The sequence below is a fragment of the Rhamphochromis sp. 'chilingali' genome (genome assembly GCF_963969265.1).
Source record: "Rhamphochromis sp. 'chilingali' genome assembly, chromosome: 14".
NCBI lineage: Eukaryota > Metazoa > Chordata > Actinopteri > Cichliformes > Cichlidae > Rhamphochromis > Rhamphochromis sp. 'chilingali'.
The window spans coordinates 10,619,058-10,645,304 of record NC_137941.1 but is presented as its reverse complement, the minus strand read 5'-3'; the positions used below and the strand labels follow the sequence as shown (position 1 = coordinate 10,645,304).

The window sequence follows — 26,247 nt, the reverse complement described above, 5'->3', positions numbered from 1 at the left end:
ACATAATATGAAACTGTACCGTTGTCAAAATAAAACTATTACAGTTAGTTTGATGCATAGAAAACAGAGTCCTACATGCACCTGTTACTCTTTCTGTTTACACATGCACACACAAATACACATCATATTATGATTATAATTGATATTTGTGCATTAATTTAGACACCACTGTTAGATTATAAATGCACTGAATCCAAACATGCCACAGGGTTGCTGCATATGCTGTATCTGTATGTATTTCAGTAAATGGGCCTTTGTCAGGTTTGCGTCCATATTTAATTGTTGAACAAATACTGTTTACTGTTTTATGCCTGGTCAAAATTAGACACTGAATGCAATCACCAGTGGGAGTTATCTGACACATTTTTTCTTGATCTAAAGCACCATCGTGGCTGTAAATCAGCCTATTTCCATTCTACACCAGCTCTCTCATTCTAGACTAATGGCGAAGGATCCCTGGTGGTGCTGCATCTTTTTCCATCTCACTGCCAATTGTACAGGACATCTTTCACATTCTGTCTCTTCTTTGACATTGTCCCTTTGGAGTTGCCAAAGAAAGCAAGAAATGCACAATACATAGGTGCAAGCTAGGCTGTCTGACTGAAATACATATTAAGGAAAAGTGTACATGTAGAATATATTACCTTGACTTTAATATTAATACAGTTCTCGAACACAGTCATTTGTATACGCACACTGAAAGTGAAAAACGCAGTGATCCCATTGCATGTAAAGGTTGAGGGGGTGTCGAGTTCTTATAGTTTTGTATATTTAAATAGTTTTGTTTTAGTTCAGTTTAGTTTCCAAACTTTAAGAAATTACGAATGCGGCAGATTTTGATCCACCAAGCAATATCATCTAGAAAACATCTGAGTGGCTTCATTTTTCAGCATGACAATGATTACAAACACAAGCCAATGCAGTAAAAGCATACCAGAATAGAAAAAAAAAAAAACACACAGAGGAACACTATTAGTCCTGGATTGGCCTCCCCAGAGCCCGGATCGCGACATTATTCAAGCAGTGCGGGAGCATCAGAACAAAAAGCAGCAAACATCGAAAGAAGAGCTTTTTGAATGTCCTTCAAGAAGCCCAGAGAACTATTCCTGAAGACCATTAAAAGAAATTACAAGAAAGCTGCTCAGAGAGTTCAGGCTGTGTTGAAGAATAAAGGTGATCATACCAAATATTGACTTTTAAGCTCATAAGAACTCTAGAAACTCACATTGCAATAAATTGCTTGACATATTTCCCATAGTTGTAATAAAATATACACAAAATTGTATCAGGTTTCAAACTCAGTTTTAGTCAATCGGGGTTGTGGCCCAGCTCTGTATCAGCAGATGAAATGCAGGTAATGCTGCATTCAACTGTTTCCAAGAGGCATTTTAACTATCCGCATGCAGCTGCTGACATGGTGCAGGGAACCAAACAGAATGCAAAAATAATCAAGCATCCACTCCCTCTCACTCTAATCTCCATGACTTTCTGCACTATGGCTGATAAAGTCCATTAGAGTGAAGTTAATATATCGAGACTTGACACATTTGGCCTCTGATGTTAAGGCACTGCATTTCACCCCACACATCATCAGCGAGTTGACGGCAAGAATAATGTTCGGCACATATGGGAGCAGTCCAGTACACGACACAGTAAACAGGCTCAGTGCATGATTCGGAACAAGACATGTCTGTAAGGGGTGTAGCGAAGGCCAATCTTATGCGAGTAGCTGAAATGTGTTATTTACGCTTCGTGACAAGAAGTGAACGCAAATGTTTTGCTCTGTCATACAGAAAGCGGGAGATTTACATCAGTGTCCATGACGACTCGTCTGACAGGGGGCCGGATTGTGTAGAATTCAAAAGAAGCTTCCTCCCAGTAGACTGCACCTTACGTCAAGTAAAGCCCTGTTAACATTCAAATCATGAGCCTCTTGGCTAGTTTTAAAAAAGAAATGTCAGGTCATTATAGATCGCAATTTTTGCCAGGGTAAAACGAATACATGAAACCTTTATTACCCACAAGGCAGAGCAGCAACAGAGAAAAGACACCTTCAGAATAATTCCTTTCTTTTCCTGGTTTACTGGTCATATCATATGCTCTCCCAGCCCCCTCTCCCCTTCTCTCCACACTTCTTTTACAAGTTGCTGGGCCAGTCATGTCAGGGTCACTGCCTAATCACATTAGAGCTTGATCAAAGTTGCAGGAGCAAGGAGGAGAGGCGAGAGAACCTCATTTCTCACAGTGCCGGGGATTAAACCTCAAGCAACATCTCAGGATCATCGGCACCAAGCCATGTGCCACAAGCCCCACAGAAGGCTTCAGCTGAGCAGTGGGCGGCAGACAGGCTGCTGAACCTGGTGTAATCTGGAAGACAGAATACAGAGGGCAAATCCAAGCTCCATGTGCCAGGCCAAGATAGATGATCGGCCGGATAAAATATAAAATAAAATACAGGGAGTAAATCACTGCCGGGGATGTCTCTGAGGTGGGTGATCAAATGATCTTAACTTTCCAGCATGGGGAGACTAATGGAGTAGCAGTTCCCAGACACAATTATCAATGTTTCACAGGCGGATGGTGCAGCTTTAAGATAGTTTAAATCTCACCTGCTACATTGATCCCACTAAAGTGAGGTTTGAAGATTATATTATATATATACAGACTCTTTACACAATTCTACTATATAATAATAAATGTTTAAAGATTGTGTTCATGTGCAACTCTTGCATAAAAGAAAGAGATATCAGAAGCACAGACAGTGACATTTCTTTCAGCTCATTTAAAACCTCCATGCTGTTGCACTGTTTTTTTTCCTTTATCTTTTTGGAAACACAAATTCAAAAATGTCAATTTTTTTTTTTAGCCAATTATGGCTAATCATGACCCTAAAAGCTCTAACTGGTGTATCTATTACCGCTTGGTAAAAAGAACAGCAGCATTTGAATGTCTCTGTTCTCACTCTTTGTTCTTCGTTGCCTCCATGCACTGTCTGCTAGTTACATCAAAGCAAAACAATGACTCCGAGTGGCTTTCTATTATTCAGTCCATACAAAACCACAACGTTTAAACTTCTGCTTTTCCACCGCCTGGTTTTGCTCGGCAACTGGAGCCTTTTGATTTCAGTTCCGTCCCCTTTGATAATGTTTCACTGTACCTGTGAATCTAAAAAAGAAATTACATGGCTGGCCTCGAGAGAGGATGATAGTGCCTCCCACCACTTTCCCATCATATGATCATGGCCCTTCTCTTTCCTTTTGAGTTATGACAATAATACATTTTCCAGCTAGCATGATCCCGAGTAATACTAACCACATAAACAAGCGGAGAACTTCATTATCATCTCTACATCTCTGATGGCACAAATATTAGCTGATAAAATGGGTGAAATAGTTACAAGTAAGAGGCTGAAAGCGTTCTTGATTCCTACCTGAGATGATAATTATTACTAGTTTTAGACTGTAATTCTTCTTCTTCAGAGCTTTCTTGCATTTACAGGAAATCTTACAGATGCACAATTTCAATGAGGCCTTTACGCAACCATGTTTTTTTTTTCATAAAATAAGTGCATCTCAAGAGGCTTTAAATGAATAATTAGTAACATAATAGACAGTTCTAGGTAAGGATACAAAACAGAAGAAAAATAGAGCAGTTATTAAGAGATGCTTATTCCACGGATAATCTCCAGCATTTCCATGATGATCCTGCAGTATTTGTCAGATATGAAAACAAAAACAAAAAAGATTAAACTAAAATTGGTAACTGGTTACTTGCTGCTAGTGAAAGAGGACATGAAAAACAGGAAGGCAACATTCAGCTATATTGATCAAAAAAGATAAAAGACAATTTTTTAGAAAGACAACTGATTATTTAAAAATGCTTAAAAAACTCATTTTCCGTGTACATGAAATGACTGTTACAGATGTAATTCAGATGAAATTATTCTGACGCTGCTAATGTTCAACTTTAAAGCACAAAAACTATTTGGCTGATGTCAAGACGCCCCAGTTACAAATAAGCTGACATGACACACGATGCAAGTTGTGGTTTTCATGTCACAGATGTAAGCTCTAGTATGTTTGCCATTCTTCCTCGAATACCACAGAAGATTAATGAAGCCATAGAGTGCAGGCTCGCTGTCAGTCACCAGAATAAACTGTGTTTTCTGCTTTTCCTGCAGGTCCTAACAAAGCGAGGTGATTAGTGACCAGTACTATCAAATAAAAGAGTCACCTGCAGTCTGCGTATCTTCCTGTCTAGCTCATGTGGTCTGTAATACGTCGCTATGACCCAAAGAATGGACACAACTCAAGGACGACAGTGCAGCCGCCTTCTTCGGTGGCCAGAACATTTACGGACCTCTCAGGCTATCTGTTTCCATGGCAATGAAGGATCCACTGCGTTCCAGAGGTGAGGTGGAATAATTCGAATAGGTTCTGCTACGACACCAAGTTAGGACATCCCAAAACAGTGCAGGATTTCTAATTTGAGACCAAAACAATTGTGAAAATGGGGGGGGGACGTAAAACCGCTGCTACACGGCTGACTGCTCCCACTCAAGACAATACTTTTCCACCAGAAGTGCCACAGCGTGTCCTGGAAGTGCTTCAGAAAGAGCTCTCTGCTCTGTGTCGCTAAAAGTACACAGCGAGTCTATTAATCTATTTTTGATAGGAGATAGGTCAGACTGTACAAAACAGACGAGGAGAGGAGGAAGTCGGGAGGAGGCATGGAGAATGTGGTCAATTTTCTAAATAAAAGACCCTTTCCGGACTAAACTCTCAGCTTCTGAATTGCTCCTGCTTTGATACAATGAATGAAATAAAACCTTGGCATCGGTGTGCATGGCAAATTTTGTGTTTTTGATGGCAGTTATTTGAGAGACCAGCAGTCTGCTATTTTTCATCTTGTTTCTGATATGCTACTGTTTTTTGGGTTGTGTTTTTTTTTAAAAAAACATAATACAGCACAAAGTCCTGCTTGGAAAAATTTCAGGGCTGTTTAGGAGCACTTACGCTGCTGTAGGTACTTTTTTCTCCCCTGAAAACAGCCTTGAACGGGCTCCTAGGAACAGTCCCTGCATCACAGCACCAACCATGATGCAGGGAAATTTGCTAAAACTGTCTTTGGTGAAAAACAACTTATTTTGAACCTTTGTTCCAGCCCAAAGAAACCAAACAGAAGAGACAAAGTAATAGCCAACGTATCCTGAACATCTTCTTTTTTTCACTACAAGGCAAATGAAATGGCACACATTTTTAAAACACCACATATGTCTTTTCCATGGTAGACACAGTAGTGTGCACACTGCTGTTCCAGTGTTTTGTGTAATTCTGGGGTTTTTTCTTCTTCTTCAGTGTGTGAATGTGTGTGTGGATGGGTGGATGACTGGATATGTAAAGCGCTTTGGGGTCCTTAGGGACTAGTAAAGCGCTATATAAATACAGGCCATTTACCATTTACCATTTACCATTCTTCGCCACATTTGCCCTTTTGTATCAGCTTCAAAAATCTTTAATGGACTGTTCACTGTGTGCTCAAACAAAACCCTTTCCAACCCGTCAGCAGGAGGGGAGGTTTAATATTTCTCTCTGCGAAATCAACTCGTGACATATTTTAGTAAATCAAAACAACTGAAAGCCTACTGTTCAGTGAACCATCGAGTACAAATGTCATATTATTAAATTAATGTCATCTCTCGCTTAACAGTATCCCACCGATTACTGTTCGTGGCAGGTCTGACACATTAAATTATTATGGGAAAATAAGTGAGGAAACAAGTGCTTATGTGAGTGTGTATTAAAGCTGCGCTTCAAAAAGGCAAAGAAGTTACAGGGTGATGTACTTTGATGAAAAAAAAAAAATAATTATTTTGCCTGATAAGAGGTGGTATTCTTGGCAGGTAATTCTTTTAGTTTACAGCCTTTGGAAGTGAGCAAAAAAGTTAATTTCAGACTGCCTACAGGATGACAAGAGAAGGCAGTTTAACTTCAGTGAAATTCAAAGTATGATTCTTGTGCTGCTCGTGGTGACATAAAGATTTTTATGATACTGTTGCACACTAACGAGGAACAGTCCTCACAGTTTGAAAGAGATTATGGCTCTATCAACAGCCAGAGGTAAACATGCCGTTGCCATTTCAATCTAAATACGCGCTACAACATAGAGTGCCGTAACTATCGTTTCCCCTCTGATATGAAAATACATGTTTCACAATCCATATGGGACAAAACCCCTCCGGTTAAATCTGCTGCACGGCACACCTGGGACTTACATGCTAGCATTAACCTTCTTCTTGCACTTTTTTTCCATGCAAGTCTGCAACATTAACCCGGCCATGTAAAACTGCAAAGTGCTGTTTGTACTGCAAAACTGAGGTGCTGTTTGGGATAGTCCGGGCTGCCAAGGCATTTCATATTTCATTCATATCTGTCAGGTATAGTCCATCTCTCAGAGACATCTAGGAAATCAGAACGATATAAAAGTTCTTTGCTTCGTAATCTGCAGCCATGCAGGAAGAACAAACTGACAGCAAGTTTTATCTTAATAAATGAATCGTCCCAAAAATAAAAAATAAAATCGCGTTTACTGCCGGCTGACAATCCGAGTACCTGAAATCTTCTGAATCTCTGTGAATTAGGGTTTGAATTTGTCTCCTCAGCCAGATTATTACTACTGTCTTTTGAATGCTTGTCCTTTGTAGTTTACTGCTCTGCTGAATGTGTTTACTTATCCGTGGGGAGTACAATCAAGGAGAAATTGCATGTTCATGGCACAGATAACACAGACTGGCCACCAGCAGGAGACACTTTTGCCGGGGCCAATTTATCTCAGAAGCAAACTGTCACTAAGTTTTTCAGCGCAAGTATCAACTAGATTGCACTGTCTTCTTAGCTGATTGGGTTTAAGCAATAATCTTGCACTTTTAAAGAATGACAAGGGTGAATTTTCCTTTTGTGAAATGGTTCGTACCCCGAGCCAACAACTCTCCCAGAGCATTTTTGAAATAATGCAGCTGGTATAACAGAACAGGAGATCAAGCCTCTAACAAGCTCGACATAAAAATTTGATCTTTTGCAAAGACACTGGCACAAACAGTCTCTTTTTCTCACTTCTTTGTCCACGTAGTGCAAGTGCAAGTTCTGTCTAATGAGATGCTAATCCGGGAATCTTACACTCTCGTTTCAAAGAGTGAGGGTTTTATTTATTCAGTGGCATCTACTCTGTACAAAGGCGATGTCTGGTGAGATCAGACCAGAGTTTGGCCATGAGAAAGAGCCACAGTTAAAGGTGACCTCTTCCGAGGATCATCGCAACCTCTGTGAGGATCAGGTCTGGTTCATTTTTCCACACCGTAGCTTTTAGGAGTGCTGATTTCAATTATTCAGAGACGTAGGAATGAAAACAGACTCTGTTGTGGTCCCATTAAAAAAAGAACTTTAAGGCTTGTGTGAATGGAATTGATGGGCTTTCAACTTTGCTGAACTGTAGCATCAAACCATAATAAATAACAAAAATAACAATAATAATTTCTGCATTTAATCATTAGTTATTATTAATTTCTGGTTCTCTTTTACAGATTGTCTTTCTTCCATCTTCCTCCCCTCACTCACAACCAGTTGGACAGACAGCTGCCCCTCCCTGAGACTGGTTCTGCTGGAAGTTTCTTCCTGTTAAAAGGGAGTCTTTCCTTCCCACTGTTGCCAATGCACTTGCCATATGATTGTTGGAGTTTTCTCTGTTTTAATTGCATTATTGTAGGGTCTTTACCTTACAATATAATGTGCCTTGAGTCAGCTGTTGTTGTGATTTGGCATTGCATAAATAAAACTGAACTGAATCAAATCTGTAGCACAAACTTGGGTGGGCTGTACCACACAGAAAGCCACATATTAGTCTGGAAATCAATTAAAAATGCTTCAAAATTGAACATGAAAACAAAGCCTGCTCCAGTGACAAGTCAATTAAATAAATCAATTAGGGGGATGATTTATTTAAAAAGAAATAGCCCAAGTAGAGATGTTATAAAAGGGGAAAACTATCAACAGAGGCTAAAACTATATTTTTTACCAGGCTGTAAAAATGCATTAAGCTATAAAGTTGCACATATTTACATAGAAGTCTGCGGAGCTGACTTTCCTTTTTGCGTAGCTTCATCTGGCACCTTGCCACTGCAGTTTTTGCTACTTTCGCATTGACTTTGTTTTTGCAGCTCTGGAGGTTGGTCCTTGCTTACTACACCTACTGGTGCTATACAGTAACATATAGTTTCGCTTGCTAGCTTTGCCTTCTTAATGCAAATGCATTTTCTCATGACGCTAGAATTTGCATCAACTCAATGTACTGAATTGAATTTCCCAAAAATGAGACAATTAATGGAGAGTTGAAAATCTCCACCAGCATCCCCATTTTATACTGATACTGATCAATAATCCACTGCTGCTTCATAACAGGACAAACTGAACGACATCCTGATATCCCGCCATTATCTGCTGTCATCCAAACTACACATCTGCTAATGAGTCTAAGACGCCTTATTGTTAAATATAGGTTAAAAGCTACTTTTAGCTGCTCCCTTATCCACAAGAGGTCATAACAATGTGCCACAGCTTTAATTTGGCAGATTTTTGTGTCAGCTGAACTTCCTGATGAACTCCAATTTGTGTCTCTTTCCAAGATCGACCAGGGGTTTTTTTTTCTAGCTAGATGAATCTGTAAACCACCACATTATGGAGTCATGAAGTCAGTATCATAGGGAACAAGGTCCACGGTGGCTCTTTAGGTTCAGTAACTGTGTTTTGATAAGAATTTATGCATTTAATGTTAAATATCAAGAAATCTTCCAGTGACATCATCAGCAGTTAATTTTTCAGGGTTCTGCATGTCCCACACTCGAAAACATCTGCAAATATTGCACATTTATTGCAGGTTTGCAGGTTAGTGCTGTTCATTTGGGCTGATTGCAACCTGTCGATCAGTGGCCTCAAAGCAGAATTTTGAACACCAACTACAGTTTATAGCAGTTTTTTAAATCATTAGAATTAGGCTGCGATACTTTTTTCGAGGCATGACAAACATGAATTACATTTATTACCCAGACTTTAAAGAACACACTTCATCCTGCTGTTTTTCCTGTTGTTTGTAGTTAAATAAGTGTCCTCTGTTTTGCCTTTAGATTTCTTTTAGACTTATCTTTCAGAATAGTCACATGTCATGCCACGGGGTGGGCAGCTGACTTACTTGCAAGCTGAGTCAGACAGCAAGGAAATGAAGCAAATAATGGCTTGATTTGGAACACTTGAGCAGCATACGGCAGGTGGAAACAAGGGGGGAGGCTCTAATTCTGCTCTCCAGCCAGCTGGTCCTAAAGCAGGGCTGCAGCCAAGCTCGCTGACCGCTCTGTTTCCCACTGAGCTTTTTCAGCGGAAGGAACTGTGCCAAGAGGTGTGGCACCTCTCTTCAAATCACCTCTCTCTCTCTCTCTCTCTCACTCTCTCCAGTGTATAATCGTAACATAATCATGCCCACTACATCTATTGATCTGTTCACAGCACACTTCCACTGAAGCAGCCAAATAGTATCCTTAGGCGAAGCACTTGCCAAGAGAGATATGATGACACCAATTAGATTACACTGATATTCAAATACACAATGGATTTATGTGGTGTGGGCTCACGTCTTAGGCTTATTTAGCCGATCTTGGAGCTTGGTAATTTATCTAGTTGTCGCGCTGTCCCAGAAGTCCCTCAATGTCATACTAATTAATTATTTATCATTACCTAAACGCACTAATTAATTGTCAGTTTAAGGGCATGCTTTTATGGAAGACATATTCAATCTGTCTCTGGGGATCACTTTCATATACCACATACCAATTATTTATTAATATCCTGCTAATTCTCTTTAGAGTAGACAAAGTGAAGGTCAAACAAGAAGAAAAAAGCACGGCGATTTCTCAGTGAGGCCCACTGACATTTATCCCTTCCAGTGGACTTTTAAGATTTGTTTAGAAGGATGCTGTTAGCCCCCTCCCCTCTCCAAGTGAATGTCAAGGACATGCATAAACAGCGATGCCATAGTTCATTACTGGTCATATTTATTCCAAGACGCTGCCCTTATCACAGTGTTTGTAATTAAACAGATGAGATCACAGTTAAAGAAAGAAGAAAGACAAAGATGTGTCATTTTCTGTCTCCAAGCTCCTGGGGTTTGCCTAATGAATAAGCTATTTGTCTTTTTCTGCCACGATGCATGTTACATGTATTTCGTCGCGTCGTAAGATCAGACAATCACATTATGAGTGGGTGTAATTATCGCAGCCTCCCCTGAGTTGGCATTAGACTACAGCCGCACGCAGACATCTGGTATTCAAATAATTGGCACACTTAGAAAGGGTGCGTGGCATTTTACAGATGTTCTCGTGAACCATTTAAAATTTGTCGAGACACCCATTAGTTGGATCTGAGATGATTAAACGTGAAAAATAAATCTATTCGAGAATTAAAGAAATCCTGGTCTGCAAATGCTCAGCCTCCTTTTTAACCACACCTTCAATTCCACATTTCTGAAGCATAATAAAAAATAGAGAAAAAAAAAAAAAGGAAAAAAAACAAAAGAGTTTATAAACAAATCTGATAATGCATAATGTAATCAATTTCAAAACACACACAAAAAAAGTTCCCAAAAATTAATTACTTTTTCTTTTTTTGACCAAAAAGAAAAAACTACGGTAGCTGTGTTTCGTCACAACCAAAATAGAGCTACACTGTTTGTTTTTTTCCTTCCAAGGTTTTGTTTCTGCTGATTATATTATTTTCATATGCACAGTAGATGGGCTTTCGACCATGAGGGTATAAAATGAACTCACCATCCACAGGACTCATTACTGAGCAGTATTCACTCAGTTTAATCTATTACTCCGTTTATGAATTTTTCCTTTTTTTCCCTTCTGGACACAGATTTCCCTTTTTTTCCCCCTTTATATGAATGTTAGCAAACTGCAAAATAGTATTGCTACATGTTCTGCGACCCTGTGCAATAAACCTGCACTCTTGTTGTCTTTGAAATGGTTGCATTGAACACGGGTGACACATTGCCTCCCATCGGGTAACCTGAGCAAATGTTCCCCTAGAGTTGTCTCTTTGCCTATTGTCTACCAGTTGGTTGCAAAAACTCCCTGGAATTGGTCACTACATGCAAAAACCCCCAATCAACTCAATCATAAGGAAATCACTGTTTTTTTTTTTTTCCTAGTCCCACGATGGTTGCTATTCTGTTTTTCCTCTGAGCCATTAGCTTTATGTTGAGGTCAGCCTCGTACTCTGACTGTGAGGATAAGGCTACACCAAATGTCAGCTCATCCCTGTGTTGGTGTTCTCCCTGCAACGTAATCAATGCTGCCCCAGTATCATCACTACAACTGATCAGCCATGCTTTTGTTATAGCTTTGAAACCTGGTAGAAAAAAAGACTACACACGCAAAGCATTCAGGGCTTTGTGCCAGAAGGCCAAGCCAAAAACACTGTGGATCTCTCTAAACACAAACCATTTCATAAAAAGTTAAGTAGTTTTTTGTAGCTATGCATAACTAACATGCGTCTGAAAAATGAAAATATTTTTGTAAACAGAAAATAAGAGGTTCACCGAGTCACCAAATGGGACACACACCCGAGTTTTCAAACTGGTCAGGTGCTGAAGCAACATTAATATGACTTTGTAGGAACAACAGCAACATACCGACACCAGACAAACATGGTAGCACAACAGATTTTTCAGAATACACATGACTCCCAATGCTACAATAACAGCATGGTTAAGATTTATATGTGTGCTCCAGAGTAATCTTTAAAACATTGTACAATCAGCAAAGATGTCATGCTAACAGATGAGAAAAATAATATGGGCTAAAGTATTACCTGGAAATGAAACGCAGAGCTCCCAGGGATAGCCAAAAAGGTTGGTACTCGTCTTCTACATCCATAATGCTTTGCAGTATTTGTCTCATAAATAAAAGCATTTTATATGGTCTAAGTAAAATCTAGGACAGAGGGCTATTAATGGCCAAGGGACTCCTCTCCTGGGGCAGCAGTGTTAATCGGAGCAATAGGTCTCCTTCCTGCTGGATCAATGTCAGCACAAATTTCAGATTGCTTTCCTGATGCGCGCCAAGTTATCTGTGATTCAACTTTAATAGGATATTGAACGGAGCCAGCATTTAGGGAGCAGAGCCGTATTTCACTTTATTGACAATCAAATGCACACAACTTTCTCATTAGCATGCATTAAGAAAACAGAGAATTAATCTTGACAACACCATCGGATAACATGACGACAGTTACATGCTTGTTTAAGCAAACACGCCTAAGAGTGACTTGGTGATGGCGAGGTGAAAATATCGGTAAAAGCAGCTTGACAGACATTATACTGGACAAAAAGCTACTACTGTGCCAACTGAAGGAGAAGCATAAATTAAGAAAAAAGGGACGAGCACAGGCAGCGATGTTTCATTTATATTTAGAAAACACGCCATCCACAATATCATCTTCAATGTTTCAAGACCTGAGTGCATCATGGCTTCCCCCTCTGTCATTTTGGATAAAATCACGCGTTTCCGCCTGAACGCCACTTCAAAGATTTGTAGTGCATAAATCTAGTGTCTCTGTCGTGCTGGGAAAAAAAAAAAAGAGGTCGAGATGTTTCAACATTTACTTGACTTACAAATCATCAAAGCTACCAGACAATGTGAATTGAATATCCATCATCACGTTCTTTAAAATTACACGAAAGCAGATGCATAAATATATAGTAACAGCTATTTAAATGCTACGTTGAAATGATACTAGAAATCCCCATTGGCGTGACTCTCCTTTTTAAACAGGCTTATTTCACTGTAATGCATTTGCTCTGACACTTGCAATCCAAAAAGCAACGCTTGGATAACAAAACGAGTGGTGGCAATTCAAACTGGCCGTGCTAAATCAGATGACATTTCACCACACCTGAAGGTCAAGTGTTTTGTCAGCAGAGGACAGACCCAGATGATAAAGCTGCCAACATCAGGTGAAAGATTTGATGTCGTCATATTACCAAAACAGGGGCGTGAAAGTATTGTGTTTAAGAAGAAATCCTGGCTGGGTGACGGCTGCTTTTTCTGCACTGAGGGAAAAAGAAGGGGATGCTCAAGGTACATACTAATGTGCAGCATGTGCTACAAGTGGAGAAAATGTTTGAATGACTGTATTTTTGCCCTTTGCATTCACAATTTCTTTTACATTAAATTGGCAATGCCTTGTTTTTATATTGAAACTTGCAATTTAATTGTAATTTAAGTGTCATTACAAGTTAATAGCCGGTGTCTGAATTGATCATATTAAGGACATCCCCTTGCTTTGATTTCATACACATATATAACTGATAATAGCTATAAAAGAAGTGTTTTTAGAGAATGGTTTTTGACTACCAGCCCTCAATATTTGAAACTTTGTCCATGTTTAAAACAGGCATCAACCACTGCAACAGTAACTGTAATTTTATATATAAATAAGGACACATAACTATCTTCACAAAATGTACCCAATGAAAATGTAAACACTGTACTGCTCTAGTTAGCTTAAAACCATAGAAATCTTGGGTGTTGTTTGATTAACATTCTGTCAGTATGCTGGTGCATGCATTATAAACAACTGGATAAAGGCAAAGAAAACAAAGTGATAAAAGCCGTATCTTTTCTGTTACAGCATACATAAACAATGTAAACAACATCGATCATGGCCTTACATATATTACGGTTGAGCAGCTAGGAACCAGCTTGAGTTCCCAAGTGTAAGTGACAGCTGAACTGTGTTGAAAATCTCAGTTAAATTTTTAAAAACATATCCTTCTTTCATCTCCTCTTAAAAGTTTTGAATAAGGACTTCCAGGAACTGTGAAAAAGCTTCTCCTGTCAGTGTGTGAAGGTAACGCCAGCTCAGCCGGCTACAGTGCAGACCTGTCAACAGTGAGTTGTCAGCAAAACCAACAGCTTTTCCATTATGATATTCAGCAAATATGGTTGTATAGTGCTATATCCGAAGGTTGTGAGCACAGAAGTTGACTGATTGGTTCATAAAAGATGAGGTTGTGAGGATCTGAACAGCAATTATGGTGTTTTAGTTGATCATATTCATCCAGAAATAAATTTGGTTTAAATGTGTTGTTTATACATAATGTGCACTGGTTCACTTCATAGAACATATTTGCAGACAGATGATTCCCACTCGGCTCTGTAGCCGACTGGACAACCAGGGTACAGATGAATTCTTCTCATCTCTGGATATTATGAATCGAGTGGCTCTGTTCTAGCTGTCTAAGCTGTGTCTACAGCAGTGCAGTTGCTCTTGAAAAGGTGATATTGGTGGAAAATTTTTAATCTTTCCCTCCAAGCTGCAGCCTATAAAACTGCATAAAGACTTAACAAAGGTCCCTCCACAGCAAATGGTCTCAAAGATGGCCACCAGGAGCTATTGGCATTAGGAAAGCATTAGCTTGAATAATTCAGCATTTTCTATCAGAGCATACTGTTCTATAGGCAGGGCGTACATTATTAAGCAATATACAATGTAAGGAACCGATATTAAACTGAGGTTAAAAAATGCATTTAGTGCTTTTGCTGGAAAGCCGGCCCCGAAGCCGTTTGACTAATCATTGCTCGTGTCTCCTGAGAGGAAACAACAAGGTATACCAAAAATCATCATACTGGAAGGGCTGCTCAGGTGGTGCACAAAACAAACTCAGATTCTGACAAAATATCACACCCGTCATAACACCTTAGCGTTTATGTACTAGACTTCTAACCTTGTTTGCATTAACTGTAGGAAACAGTAACGAGGGAAACTGAGTGTAGAATAAAAAAAGAAAGCAAAAGGATATTAATAAGCATGCTTGTTGAGAAAACATTGCATAAGTGGACGCAAACTCTAAAAAGCAGCAAGGGGCACAGCCAAGTGTGTGACATTAGACATAATTCAGAATAAGGGCCAAGTGTCCAGCCAAGCGGATAGACAAGGCCCTCATGTTCAGACTGTGCCAGGGGTAAATATTCGGTATGACATTTGTGCTGCGTGCGATTTCCATCGGCTGAATTGTAGCCGACTGACATTTTTATCCAAGTAACGCTGGCCACGATTTCTCCACTTCTGTCTATTTAAAATATCAGACAGAATGGGACTGCACACATCGAGACCACCTAACAGTAGAAGTAGCAATGCAACGACAGCCTCAGAAACAGCCGCAGTTTTCATTTAGTATTCAAAGATTTCATCTAATTTACTTTTTAGTTTTCCTCCCTTGTTTCAATGAAGTTTTATTTTGGAAATACATCAGTTTTACTTCATTTTGAAGTCAGGATGGCTTCAAATAGTAAAACAGTTATTAAATTATATTAAAAAGTAGGTTTGCCATATCTATGCACAATCATTTGACAGTGAAATGGAAACTTTGAATAGTTTTTATTAAAAACTGAATTGCATTTCTGGTTGAAATACCATCTACACTTTAGTGGTAACATTAAACCAATGCACCAGTGTGCATTATTTCATATATTCTGCTAGACATCCATGGTATACTATACAGAAAGTCACTACAGCTGTTTTCTGTCTTGTATTTCCCCTCCTAAAATCTTTTAAGACCTCATTACTGGGGGAGTGGGGATGCATTTAAAAGATATTATGTTAGTCTTTCAGTTTAAATTACAATCCACAAATGGCTGCCAGAAGGCATGCTCTTATGTTAAATACAAATTTTGGTCCATACTAAAATTATCCCACAAAAATAAATTCTTTGAAACCTTTAATTTGGTAGCTCAAGCCCATGATCTCAAGTAATATCAGTCCTATGAGACATTTTTTTCCAGTGTTTTAGGATGAGGCTTTAAAAGAACAAAGAGAAAACCAAGACACTTTTGTGTTGTTTATTTTACCACCACTGTAGCATTGCAGTTTTCATAAAACCAATGTTTTCTTTTTCAGAACTCTACGTTACTTTCTACTGATTAAAATAATGCAAGTGTATAAAACAGAATTACTTTTTAAGGTGTCTCTGTTTTTTTTGTCTACCTGCATGTGCTATCTCTCTCAAAGTAATTAAATCTTGGGGGGATGAAGAAGCACCAACCCATTATGTGGTGGCCTAAAAGCAAGCTTGGTTAATTTTTCAGAGGAATTTCCACTAATGTATTCAGAGCCCAGGAAACATGACAAAATAAAAGGCTCACATTGGCAGCTAGGAAGACAAGTGTAGATTTAAAGTGTCTCGGCCAAAGACTTTCATAATCATACTTATCTTCACAGTGAATGCCATTCATCATTACTGCAATGTATTTTAAAAAGCCTTATTATGACACATGTACAAAAATACTTCATTAAACTTTACTCAAGAAAATGCATACTTAAATAACTGATTAACTTTTTCCAAAATCACTGCTTAATGAGGGTTCTTTAAAAAAAAACAAAAAAACAAAAAAAAACCCCAGAGGAACAGCAGCAGCAGTACTGAGGGTAGTGCTGTGGTTAAGCTGTATGGGTAAGTCTATGGGTATTTGGACAGTGACACAATGTTTGTAATTTTACCTCTGTACACTACAACAATCAATCAAGATGCAATTCAAGTGCAGACTCCCAGGTTTAATTCGAGGGTTTCAACAAAAGTATTGCATCAACTGTTTAGGAATTAGAGCTACTTTTATACACAGTCAACATTTTCAGAGTCTCTAAAGCAGGGGTGCCCAATCCCGGTCCTCGAGAGCTACCGTCCTGCAGCTTTTAGATGCATCCCTACTCCAACACAGCTGAATCAAATGGTTTGATCTCTTCAGCATGCCATCATGTTTGTCAAAGGCCTGACAACAAGCCATTCATTTGATTCAGGTGTGTGGGAACAAGGATGCATCTAAAAGCTGCAGGACGGTAGCTCTCGAGGACCGGGATTGGGCACCCCTGCTCTAAAGTAATTGGAAATTTTTGGTGAGGCCTGTACTCACATTATTCCATGACAAAATAAGTAGACAAAGAGCAGGAGTTTAAGTGTTGAACTTTTGGTAGCTGGATCTCCAAAAAGCGATGTTGATGCAAATAAAGGAAGCATTATTAGGCTGGAAAAAAAAAAACCCCACAAACAAACAAACCAAAACACTAGTGCCGTAAGCGTTAATCTCGTTAAAACGACGTTAACGCCATACCCGCATTAACGGGGCAAACCCCAGTTAGCGAGTTCGCACCGAACGCACGGGGCTAATCCATTAATGAGCTAACCACGCTAACACGTTGACACCGTGCATGCACTGGACAATCCATGCTAACTCGCTAATGGAAATTTGCCGCGTTAATGCAGTTATGGCGTTAACGTCATTTTAACGAGAATAACGCTGACAGCACTAACAAAAACTGAAATAAAAAAAATAAAAAACCTTGCTCAGATCAGCAGTCTGTAAATTCTTAAAGCAAGTAATGCACTAACCAGGTCTGCAAAAACCAAACCTGAAGGACCATATACTGCAACTAAAGTGAATGATCACAGAATTGTTTCCAAGGTTAAAAAAAAAAAAAAAAACTTTTACAATATCTAGTCAAGTCCAGGACACTCTTAAGGAGGTAGGTGTCAAGGTCTACATGATTTAAATACAGCAGGTTTACAACAAGGTGCAAACCTCTGGTTACGCTGAAGAACACAAAGGCCAGAATAGATGATGTCAGAAAACATCTAAAAACAGCCTGGACATTTCAGGGGAAAAATTCTTTGAGCGGGTGAAATCAGAATCAACTTCTAGCCGATTTAAAAAAAAAAAAAAGAAATTTATTAAAAAAGTATGGAGAAGGAAAGGCAGTGTTATGGTCTAACGCATACCTCACTGTCAAACATGGTAGAGGCTGTGTTATGGCATCGGTATGTATGGCTTCCAGTTTAATTGGGCCACTAGTGTTTATTGACTAGTGTTTTGTTTTCTTTAGGTCACGAGCAGTTGTCCAAGCATTTCACTACATATCGTACTGTGTATGACTGTGTACGTGACAAATAAAATTTGAATTTGAATTTGAATGCTGATAGAAGCAGCACACTCTCTTGTCATGTTCAGACAAATGCTATAAAACTAATCTGACAGACCCAAAGCATACCACAAAATCAACCCAAGAGCGAAAGTCTGCATTTGAATCATATCTCGAGTAACTGATTTAAAACCACTGTGGTGCTGTACTGAGGAAAAACTACACAAATTGTGGCATTTTTTCAAAAATCGATGGTGCAAACCGTGTTCATATTGCAGAAGAGCTGCAAGAGAAACTTTTTAAATTGGTAATGTGGACATACCCAACTTGAAAATATCACACCTGCTAATATGGAGAACATCTGCGATATGAAAATTGGGTAGACAGAAAAAGATTTTTGCTTAGATGCTCCATCACCTGCACAACGTGTAAACACATGGTTTATTTTTCAAGAAAAAGACTTCCATTTAATCTGGTGGAGCCTGAGGAGCGATACCCGTTTTAAGACCTGTTTGTAGGGGGGGGGGGGGGGGGGGGGGGGGGGGAGTCCTATAGCTGTATGAAAAATATGCATTTTGGCTTTCAGATATGTCTGTAAATTTTATATTGCTTTATCAAAACGCTCTTTCCTCCTCATCTCAGCTCAGCTTTAGTCGTGAGTCATCTTATATTGCTCGATAATTTCTGCGCCCTTTAGGGGAAAGGTAGACAGTGTATATTGATTGATTTGGGTTGGATATTTGCTAAAACAAACAGATATCTTGTTCCAAAGATCAGATTCTTCACTAACTCTGGCAGCATTAACAAATGCAGCTGAGACTGGGCCCAAAACACAAGCACAAGATAATTAGTCACACCAGGCTTGGAGTAGGAAGGGCAGGGAAGCAATCTGACTGAAGGATGTATTGATCCTCTAGAGAGGGAGGGGCACCCAGTCAGGAGTCATGATCAATCTTGCAAGCCAACTCTCTCAATCTGTGATGAGACCTGTGTGTGTTTGTGTGGGGAAGTATTCCATCTACACTATACACCCTTTGGTACACATGTTTGTGTGTGGGTGCCTACGTGCATGCGTGTGTTGTGTGCAGCCACATTAACACTACCAACAGCTCAGTGTTATGACTTGTCAGAAAGAGACAAATGTCTGTGTGAGTAAAAGACTCCCAGGGGTTAGAGAAAGGGGGTTTAGCTGTACCACAACATCGGAAGCCTTTATCGTCAAGTTAAAAGCCACCGCCATCCCTGAGCCGCAGATTCTCCTCATCACGCCGAGCGCTCTAAACCGAGGCACAGTTAGAGGTTTTAAAACCAGCTCAGGGAGCGATGGAAAAGGTAAATCTTCCCAAATATAAACAGTTTGCATATTGGTGTTATCCATTGGCTGGTCACAGGTGGGTTTAATCTGATTAGACAGTGGTGATGCATATCAGGAGGAGCAACAGACCAAATGCACTGTAATTCATCTTCCTCTGATACACTGGAGGAGGAAGAGGAGGAAGAGGAGGAGAAGGTGGGAAAGGAGTGCAGTGGCACTGAATTGGGTTGCAAAAGCAGCAGTCCCCCCTTTAGCCTCGAAAAAATATGCGATCAGTTTTTTGTTTTTTTTTTCCCTCCTGCATTTTGCAAGAAGAGTAAAAGATGATAAAAAAAGACAAGAAAAGAGTTGTTTGTTTATGGGTGGTGGAGGATGTAATAACGCTCACCGCTGGCCTCTAGGGTTGAATCCGATATCAGACAGCATGTTAAGCTGCAGGGACTCCCACAGCAGTGGAACTGTAGATGGCTAATTGACAGGCTGTTGAAGACGAAGCCAGTCCAGATAGCCAGTCACTTTCACGCTCCCACACTCCTCGCTCTCCACCAGGAGGGAAGACGGCAGGCTGGGGGAGAAGAGTGTGTGTGTGTCTGTGTGTGTGTGTGTATGTGCTGTTACACTTTGGAGCCTCTAGGGAAGCGGATGTCACTCCTACAGTTATCTGCACATATACACAGATTTTCACACGAGCGCAAACACATACACACACACACACACACACACACACACATGCACACACACGTATATATAAGTGAGAATGAAATCCTGTAACTGAGTTTTTGCGGGGCTCAAAGACAACGCCAAAGGTCGGGGATGTATTTCTTGTTGTAACATGGAATGTCACACTCATGCAAGGGCTCAGGAGACACATTTTACACATCAGGCCCAAGTAGGAGATTGTGGAGACTGTGCATGGCTTCAGCATATCAGAAAAATGTAAAAACTTGTTTTGAAAGTCGGCTCTATGTGAATCCACGCCAGCTACATATAAAACTCTAAGTCTAGGTGTATGCCAGTTCTGTAGCTTGTTACCATCGAGACTTAAATTCGCTTCCCTATTTACGCTCTCACTATAATTTTTCATTGCCTCCCATCTTTCTCTCATGACCCACACAGGAGCAGTACAGTTATTGAGATCAACTCCCAATTATGTCTCTTTTGTGCCATTTTCTACATTATATTGATTTACATTAATGCGGCTTCGGATTTTGTTCTACTATGAAGGATATGACGGGGGAAGGGGGTGAAAATCATCTGTGGCTTACACCATTACACATTCAATTATCTATAAAACACACAATGGAGGCTTCAGTCAGTGAAATGACAAATTGCAGGCGGAGAGCTCTTCAGTGTTGTCCCCGTTAACCCAGGTTTTTATAGATCACCTCGCATGCCACCCTATAGCTGTTTAGTTATCTCCATGAATATATGCAGAAGGGATCTGTCCTTGCTGAGAGCAAAATCTGATAATGCAGCAGCAAACACAGCTGAGAGTCAGAGCAAACCAATTCAGAGCTCTGTTTAAAAAAAAGCCAAAGGGCTCGCTGCTCATCTGTGCGACAGCACCACACAATAGATGAACAATTATTCAGAGTTAGACTGGAAGAAAAATATTAATCTATTTATTCATGGCTTGTTGAATCAGCTTTATCTTCTGTGATTAATCCAAGTCAATAATGTAATCTTTAATTATAAAGAATGGCCTTATTACCTACGTCAAATAATCACGCCGGTCCACGATGCTGGAAAGAGGAAAACAAATTTCTCTGCTACGTGATTATGTATTTTTCTGCCATGAATTAGAGAAGCCAGACCTTTTTTTTTCCTGGCCTTGAGACTCATATTTATTTGACTCTTTCATCAGTGAATGCACAGAGGGCAAGTCATGATTTCTGAAATAAACAAACTTAAAAAAAGAGAGAAAAATATTGATATATTTTTGAGATTTTAGTGTTTTTGCAGAAACCGTTTCAGTCATGGCTATTTAGATTTGGGATTTTATAGTAATTCAAATAAAAAAACTAAAAGATATAATAAAGATTCTGAGAGAAAAATAAAAGGAAAACTGGAAACCGGAGGTCTATTACACAGAACACGGTCTGGTTACAGAAAAGCTCAAATGTCAGAAAATGTCACAATTATTTTTCATCATACAATTTTCCCAAGAGTCCCGCATCCATGAAGCTTTTATCAAAATATAACATCTGGAGCTCCCAGAATGATCAATCAAAAGAAAATACATTTCGATCCTGAAGCAGGGCCCTATACGAGGAAGAATAATGACCAGTTTGTGCAGGACTCTAGTTTTTTTGAACATGCTTGCATGTGATTAATAGCACATCACCTGTAATAATGGCCTTCTTGCTGCATGCAATTTCTAGTTAGAAATATACACGTGCACAAATAAAAACAGAGGCACGCATGCATGTAAATGAGCTTCACTGGCATTGTCCTGTTTTGCGTTCTGCCCACCAGTCTGATCCCACAACTCCCAGTCCTTCCTCTCTTTGCACTCCCAGTGCAGATTCCCACCAGGACTCAGAGTAAGTGATTTTTCATGCGTGGCGGCAGCAAGTAGTCTGTAACAAATCTAACTGACAGCCCCTGAAAATGCAGATCACATAGTTGACAGAGAGGAAACAGCAGCTTAGGGAACTTCCAACAGGATCCTAATCTGTGATGAAGTCACCCAGTGTCCAAAGAGAGCTACAGGACGTTTCATCGACATGGAACAGACATTTCCTGGATGTCAGAATTGTCTGCTAATTAATGTACTCGGAGAGGAGTGAGTGTCAAAGTGTCAGAGGATATTGCCGTCAAACCTGCCAGAAGCACGTTACAAACTTTTAGAGTCGCGATGCTGCATCAGACTGAATACTGCAAAACTTTTTGGGTACCCTGAGGAGCACAACATTTTCTTTTGCTCGACAGAACAACTGAGAACATTTTCTGGAGGGGAATCCACGCTCATGTCACAGGTAATTTTATGTGTATATGTAAAAGGCTGCCTTGCCAACAAAATAAAGAAAAAATAAATACCGTGCTAGAGTGTCGGAGAAATCAAATGAGAAGCAGAGAGACGTCATTATTTCTTCAGCGTAATTTGGCACATCAGACATAATGTAGTGCCATCTCTGTGATAAGACAGAATCTTCAGGTCTCAGAAAGGTGAGCATATCAATGTTCAACATACCCTATTAAGACTTGACATCCCCACTTTATCATCACTAAAGCAATTGCATATTCCTATTCCTGCAGGAGAGATGGGGAAATCCATCTCCTGCAAGGACAGTGCCTTTAATAAATAGTGCACAGAACACAGGCACAAACTCTCCCTCTTTCACCTGATCCTCTCTCTCTTTCCATCTCTCTCTCTCTCTCTCTCACACACAGACACACACACACTTTCCCTCTCATGGAAATTGTTTCATTCCTTTTAGTCAATCTGGCTAATGCAAAAATCATGTATGTCAGTCTTTAAATATTTAATCTTAACAGCAGCGAGATTGAAATACAACGTTGAAGAAGCATTACTCCTTCCTTCCCTCCTGAAAGGTACAAGAGCCCAGCGAGAGGGAGAGCGAGAGAGAGGCAGGCAGCTGCTCTGCAATGTCAGGAAGAGAGAGTGGAAGCGACAGGGAGAGATGGAAAAGAGAGGAAGAAGAGACTCGGCTATTTTTGATGGCAATTTTGTTGCCATGCACTCTCAGCTAGTAGGGTTGGAGGCAGCACTAAAGCGCAGTTTGCCTTGGAAAAGTACACAACCACATACAACAGCTCTCTGTTTTTCTTCTTTGGGAGCAGCCTTTGTTCTTTGACATAATAGATTCTAGTGGAGGCACGGCTGAAGAGAAACACTGTTGCTGCTTAGAACTTAGTGAGAAGAGATACAGCTCGATGACTGAACAAAAGACATGAATCTTGCATGCAGAACTGTACCGTGGGAACCACATGGCCCCAAGAGATGAGTAGAAACACAAAGAGAATTTAAACCGCTCGTCTTAACGAGATCCTACCGCTTTCATCCTTACAGGTAGTTTTGTGTGAACAAGGATATTGTTCACTTACACACTTGTGGCCCCTTTAATGTTTCAAATACTTGTTTAACAAGGTTGCTTTTGCAGGAACAACAACAACAACAACAATAAAAGCTTTTTTCTGAAGCCAATAAATCACAACTGAGTGGTGTCACTTTGTAAGAGCGAGCAAAACACAAAACTTTGGGAAACTTTTACACTCACCACAGTGAAGTCCTCGGCTGAGCAGTTCTGTCCACTAAAATTACAGCTCATGAGCATCTCTTCTAACTGATGTCCTGTCCTGTTGAAAATGTCCTGCATGTCAGGAGCAGGATACATTAAATCAGTGGGTTTGTGCCCGTCCCTGTTTTTGGGGGGCAGACCTGTCAAGTTAGCCAGGTGGTAGATGTCAGCATCGGTGAGCGCTGAGAAGCGAAAGCGGTTTATGTTGCAGATGGTCACAGCGGGGAAAACCATCTCGGGGGTCGCCTCTTCATTCAGAGCTGTGACGTGAGGGTGCTCCAGGTAAGAGATGGCACACTTAGCTGCTTGGTACAGAAAGAGTGCCAGTGAAGTCAAAAAGGCAAGAGCCCAGAGAGTCTGCCGGATGCCCAGCCGACCAGAGACAAAGATATGGTTAATCCCATGAAGGGAGCAGGAGTTAGCAAACCCGGCCAGGTCCTTGGCCGGAGGTGTGCAGCTCTCCTCGATCAGGCTCTCCTTGTCCCCATCCTGCTTGCTTTTCTGCTTCTCATCCTCCTCTGCAAATTTGATTTTGCAAACAAATTCGATAGGCATGGGGGCAGCCAGGTCTGCGTTTTGGTTTTGTTTTTGATGACAGCTATAAGCCCTGGATCACTTCTCTCCCACTTCCTCGCCTTTTGTCGTCTGTGCAGGAAACAACTCCAAAAAGAAAAAGACGGGAGAGAGTTTGTTGCTGCTGCTGTCGCTGCTGCCTGTGCTGTGACTGATAGTGCTGCTGCTGCTTCTGCTGCCACGGCTCCTAGTGACTACAGCGCTGCTGCTGCTGTGCTGCTACTGCTCTGAACGCTTGTCTCACTACTTGATCAGCTCACACAGTCTCGCTTATCAGCAGTAATACAGCTGTCAAAAAAATAAATAAATAAATAAAAAAATACCCTTGCACACAGCCTCAGACCCACAGATGAAAATGCAGCATTTTGAGTCGGGCTAAAATAAGAACAGGGCACTTAATAATTCACGAGAAGGTAACATTGTCATTATTTCCTCCTCACTGGCGCGAGTCGCAACTTCCCCCGGTCATCCCCATGCTTCCCCGCTGACAGACCACCTCCTGCTTAATCCACTTGTTTGGATGGTGCTTTCACTTCTCAACCTGAATAAAGTTGGTGTCAGAGGTTCTCCTGGCAAACATCTGGTGTTTGATGTGAATTGCAGAGGGTCACGGCATTTTCATGCCACACTGAATAAGGTCTCTAGAGAATGCCTAATTGAAACAATAATGAGCGGTGCAAGCAGTGGAATTGAGCACGAGCTAACCCCTGGCAATCAATCTTGTCTTTGCAACAAAAAAGTAAAAGACTATCGATCGAGCGAATGTGTCTGTCAGAGATTAAGCGAGGCAGTACAACGGTGTTTCCTTATCAGGAACTAATAGTAGCATCACAAGACTCCAGCACGAATTTGAATTAGTGAATGCATCCTGATCTGGACCCCGATGCTGCTAAAGACGTTGAAATCGAGTATCGATCTGCCTCCGTCCCTACCCTTTACAGTGCGTGTCTCAGTGCTGTTAATGGCCCTTTTCCAAGTTGCCAAACAAAATTATGCAAATGAAAGGCAGAAAAGTGAGAGCCCTAATGCATGTTATTCCCCTTTAAATGGAATTAGTCATGCGGGTCACATCACAAGGGGCTGGGACCTCTAGAGAAAAGGCATATTTAAAAGTGAATTCAACCGCTCTAAACACACGTGCGAAGTCAAGTCTGAAAGAGCACCAGAGACCAAAAGGAGCAAATAAGGGGACTTAAAAAAAAAAAGAAAAGAAAAATGCCCTGCATTTTCTTAATCAGCTTAAAGAGGTCTTGTGATTCACATAAAATGTGAAAACCAACAGAAGAATCATTTTTGACATAAGATTCTAGAAATAATCAAAATAAAATTGTAATCTGTTTGGCTGGTTATAAAAACAATGTTCCTCTTTAGACACTGAAAAAAAAAGAAGAATTTCCCAATTTTGCCATTTTCTCTCTTTATGTCTTGTTTTGTCATTTCAGATCTTTAGACATTTGTTTTTATTGTTGTGTTTTTCGGCTAGATAAACAGATATATGTAGAATATTGCTTTTACTTGATACAAGTTAAGCATCCACGGTTTAGCTATGCCTCTGGCAGGCACAGAGCCCTTCTAACCACAGAGTGTTTTATGTAGTCACTCCCAGAGGATGCTGGGGTTATTTACTGTCTCACAGAGGGAATGAAGGCTCACAGTCCACGCCATGACTAAATACCAAATGTGAATAAAAAACATGCAGACACATCTGGCACATGAAAACTATTCATGGAGTAGATGGCATTACATTTGTCATGATGTTTGTCAGAGTCAATTACACTCCAAACCCCAGGCCTGCTTTGTGTCTGATGCCCTAAAAATGAGATACAATGGATTAAATGTCACTGACCTTCAAGTTATTTTTGACACTATGAATAATGTCTCATTTTGCAACAACATCAGCAGGGGCTTTTTGTAGGGCACCACGGTCAAGTCATACACAAAGTGCTTTTTCTCTTTTTCAAATACAAGGTACAGTTGAGACAGAAAATGCTTCAAAATGGCTGTTGAAAATCGCTCTTTTTGGTCTGTTTATTGAGAAATGAAAGCAGTTTGCAGAGCTGTAAGATGTGGATACATGATG

At 40.2% G+C, this 26,247-nt stretch overlaps 1 protein-coding gene across 1 annotated transcript in view; it reads right to left on the bottom strand.

Annotated features, from left to right (window-relative positions):
- asic4a (acid-sensing (proton-gated) ion channel family member 4a) overlaps positions 1-24,381 on the bottom strand; it is a 101,432-nt gene extending 77,051 nt beyond the window's left edge. The window contains exon 1 of the mRNA XM_080902075.1: positions 23,574-24,381. Within this exon, the coding sequence (XP_080758201.1) occupies positions 23,574-24,149 (576 nt within the window). The 5' untranslated portion in view covers positions 24,150-24,381. The remainder of the gene's footprint in view (positions 1-23,573) is intronic.
- Positions 24,382-26,247: the final 1,866 nt, after the last annotated feature.